This window comes from Triticum dicoccoides, chromosome 3B, assembly GCF_002162155.2.
Source record: "Triticum dicoccoides isolate Atlit2015 ecotype Zavitan chromosome 3B, WEW_v2.0, whole genome shotgun sequence".
Classification (NCBI taxonomy): domain Eukaryota; kingdom Viridiplantae; phylum Streptophyta; class Magnoliopsida; order Poales; family Poaceae; genus Triticum; species Triticum dicoccoides.
In genome coordinates, this window is record NC_041385.1 from 817,694,269 (window position 1) to 817,697,991 (window position 3,723).

At 47.9% G+C, this 3,723-nt stretch overlaps 1 protein-coding gene across 1 annotated transcript; it reads left to right on the forward strand.

Moving 5' to 3' along the window:
• The first annotated feature begins 824 nt into the window (after positions 1–824).
• LOC119282448 (probable NADPH:quinone oxidoreductase 1) lies at positions 825–1,758 on the forward strand. The gene has a single exon (XM_037562675.1). It carries the CDS (start codon positions 832–834, stop codon positions 1,438–1,440), a length of 609 nt encoding a protein of 202 aa, XP_037418572.1. The 5' UTR covers positions 825–831; the 3' UTR covers positions 1,441–1,758.
• The last annotated feature ends 1,965 nt before the right edge of the window (positions 1,759–3,723 follow it).

Genomic DNA, 3,723 nt, shown 5'->3' on the forward strand with positions numbered 1-3,723 from the left:
CAGCTATGCGAGGTGATTTCCCAAACGAAAGGGAAGTTGAATGATGCTTTAGCCGAGGCGGAACAAGTAAAAAAGTTCACAGGAGAATGCACAGTTTTCTAGTATAGATGCACTGTTTTCTTTCCTAGTGGTCGAGGCGGCAATCGAGCAGCCGTGCCCGTCACAATGTGGTAGGCAGTGAACGAGTGATCAATATGCACGTGCAATCCAAGATACGACCGCGGGCCAGAGAAGGTTCGTTGGCCCCGGGAGGACCAATCATCAATGAGCAATGGCATCCACCAGCTCCATAGCCTCGCCAAAACAAGTGTGCTCCCAGATTGATTAACTAGTGTCTACCCCCAGTACAACAGGCACACCGGCCACCACAGAACGTGCATAAAGAAAAAGGGTTACGAAAATGGTGTAATTATACGATGATGCACCATATCACTTTGCGTACGTTGGTCGTAGAATCGTGGAGATGATGAATAGTTTGCCCATCACCAAGCTTGAGCAGTACGTATGACATTACCCAGCTACTGATTGGGAATATGCATGATGCCAAACGGACACTTGTGCACAATACATAATATAAAACGGTAAACATCTCAATGAAATGAAGATGGGTAGATGAATCAGAAGCCGGACACGTCGCTCTCTCTTGAAACCAAAAGGTTTTCTATGAAATGACGTCGGGGCTCTCACTCATTGCTCTGTTTTATAATACAGTATAATAAACACTGTCGGTGGGTGAATCAGCGAGCGCAGCCCAACGTTGACGATGAAACCCAGTCGTACGCCTATTAATACCCAGAGCATACGACACGAGATGATTCAACCATGGAAGCCATGGCGTCATCGCCGGCGGCTAAGCCTACGCCGACCACCACCCTCCGTGTGGCCGCCTTCAGCGGCTCCCTCCGCAAGGGCTCGTGGCACGGTGGCCTCATCCGCGCGGCCGAGGAGCTGTGCGAGGAGTCCATCCCGGGGCTGCAAATCGACCACGTCGACATCTCCGGCCTGCCCATGGCCAACCCGGACCTGGAGACGGACGACGGCGACGGCTTCCCGCCGGACGTCGAGGCGTTCCGCCACAGGGTCCGCGCCGCCGACTGCTTCCTCTTCGCCTCGCCCGAGTACAACTACTCCGTCACGGCCACGCTGAAGAACGCGCTGGACTGGGCGTCGAGGGGCAAGCACAAGTGCTGGGCGGACAAGGCCGCGGCCATCGTCTCCGCGGGCGGCAGCTGTGGCGGGGGCAGGGCGGCGTTCCACCTTCGCCAGATTGGGGTGTTCCTCGACATCCACTTCATCAACAAGCCGGAGCTCCAGGTCAGGGCGTACGAGGACCCGCTCAAGTTCGACGCCGACGGCAACCTCGTCGACGCCGAGACCAGGGAGCGGCTCAAGCAGGTGCTCCTCTCGCTGCAGGCCTTCGCGCTCCGGCTCCAACACTAGGACTGGCTGAAGAAGAAACTTGGCACCGCGCGTTAAATAAACGTTAATCTGCATTTCCCTTTGGGTGTTGGATATGTTCATATGCACACGTACGTACTTTAAACTTTTGTTGGGCAGTGGACATTTTGATCCGTATTCCTCACCAGTCTGTATGTGGTTCTGTCAGAAAGAGTAAAGCTGCCAATGCTGCTAAACAGCATAATTGTAAGAAATCACGCGAGTACCCCTGTTACAAACGCTTTTGTTAAGTTTTACTCGACTGGTTTATGTCTTAGTCAACAGTCAACACTGAGATCAGTCATGGAGAGCAGTGTAACATTTACAATTTTTAAGGCCTAATAATAAACAATAGTAGTACATCACTGAATTTTGAAGTCTCAGTCAACAATGAGATCTATCATAGAGAGCCGTGCCAAATTTGTATTTTATGGCCCTGAGAATAGACAGTACTGTACTACAACAACTTTGATAGTATTAGATGAACAAAGTAGTACTACAACACAGTTTCCCCCTATTGAACTGTCCTGTTGATCTTAGGCCTTCCCCAATGTTTCATGTTTGTATAAGTGCTAAGACTGTCATGTAGGCAAAAAATCTGATGTGACAAGGTAATAAAAAGGAGAGAAGTGAGTTTGATGACCCCAGGAAAAACCAATGTCAAACACGTGAACCTAGGCAAACGCAATTAAATGAAAGAAACCCACCAATGCATGAAATAGTTTAGTTGCTAAAGCATTAAATGAGGAGAGTTTAGCACCAACAAGTGAAGCACCTAAGCATTGTGGACATTAGTTTCTAAACTTTTTAATATGCTTAGCACCTTATCTAACCACCTATACATTGAAAGTGGCCTTATATTTTCTAATCTGCCATGGAGAAGAAGCACGAAAAAGTAGAGATAATAAGTTATTAGTAATAAAATAGGCAAAACTTGGTCATATAAGTTGGATCGTCGTGATCCTCTCCGATAACAAGCTCAGCCTTCGACCAATCCTTGTACTTCCTCTTCCTTCGTTCCAAAATATACGTATAAAGTTTTAAAAAGTTAAATATTTTATATATTTGACCAAGTTTATAGAAAGGTATATCAACTTGTACAATACTTAGTACAATACTTAAATAAATAAAGAGTCATTTTACAGTGCATCCGGACGGTATGAACCGTCCGTCGGAGCGAATTCGACGGTCCAGATCCGATGCAATACGCTGATGTCACGTGTATTATATCAGACCCCGAGGGGCATTTTCGGGAGAAAAAATATTTTAAACTGATCTGATTTTCCCTCCCAAATATTTCGAGGGTATTCTCGGTACGAATTCAGGGCTTTTTCGGTTCGATTTTTATCCTGTTCGCTAGGGTTTATTCCTCGCCGCCGCGAGGGTTTTAATCCTCGCCGACAGGATTCTAGCCGCTCGTCGCGGCCCCTCCCCGCCTCGTCGCCGGCAGGATCTAGCCGCGCGTCGCGGCCCCTCCCTCTCTCGTCGCCGGCAGGATCTAGCCGCGCGTCGCGGCCCCTCCCTTCCTCCACCCCAATTCCCTCGCGATCTCGCACCACCTTTTCAACGAACACTAGAGAAGGCCCACTTCCCTCCCCGCGGCGGCCGCCGGCGAAGAGTCGGCGCCATCCCACCTCCCAGTCCTCCATGCGGGTGCCTATAGCCACAAGGTTATAGGCAACCTCTTTCCCACACCCCAATTGGTTGTTTGTGTCCTCTACATATCATTTCTCAGCCATGGCTACAACTTTGATCTAGCCATGCATCTCGTCCGATGGCAAGGTGGTTGGGTATGGATGATGTTCTGCGGGACTAGATGAAGCCGGCCGCCGGCCTCGACGGCCAGCCCCATTCGTCCAGCCCCGAATGCATGATCTATGAACGTTCAATCGTTGCATTCAACATGTATTCTTTCAATTTGGCTGATAGGTGAGATTTGGAGATCAATAGAGATGATAAGCTATTAATTTTAGAATGTACTATAAACAATTCATAGCTTATGTTGCTCAATATTTATGATGCTCGCTTCTTCTTGTGCAATTGCTGGACTGGGATCAATAGACTTGGCATGTGATTTATATGAAAAATTAGATTCACATGGGATATCCACCTTTTCAAGATTGCTGTTAATTCTTATTATGATGTTTTAGCCTTGTTAAAGGGAGAGTAATGGTCCTCGCAAAATGCAGAGAGAAAGGAATGAGCATTTGATTCTTCCATATGTTGCATTTCATTCTTCCGTGTTTAGTTATGTCCAACATTTGTTACATGCACACACTTGACATG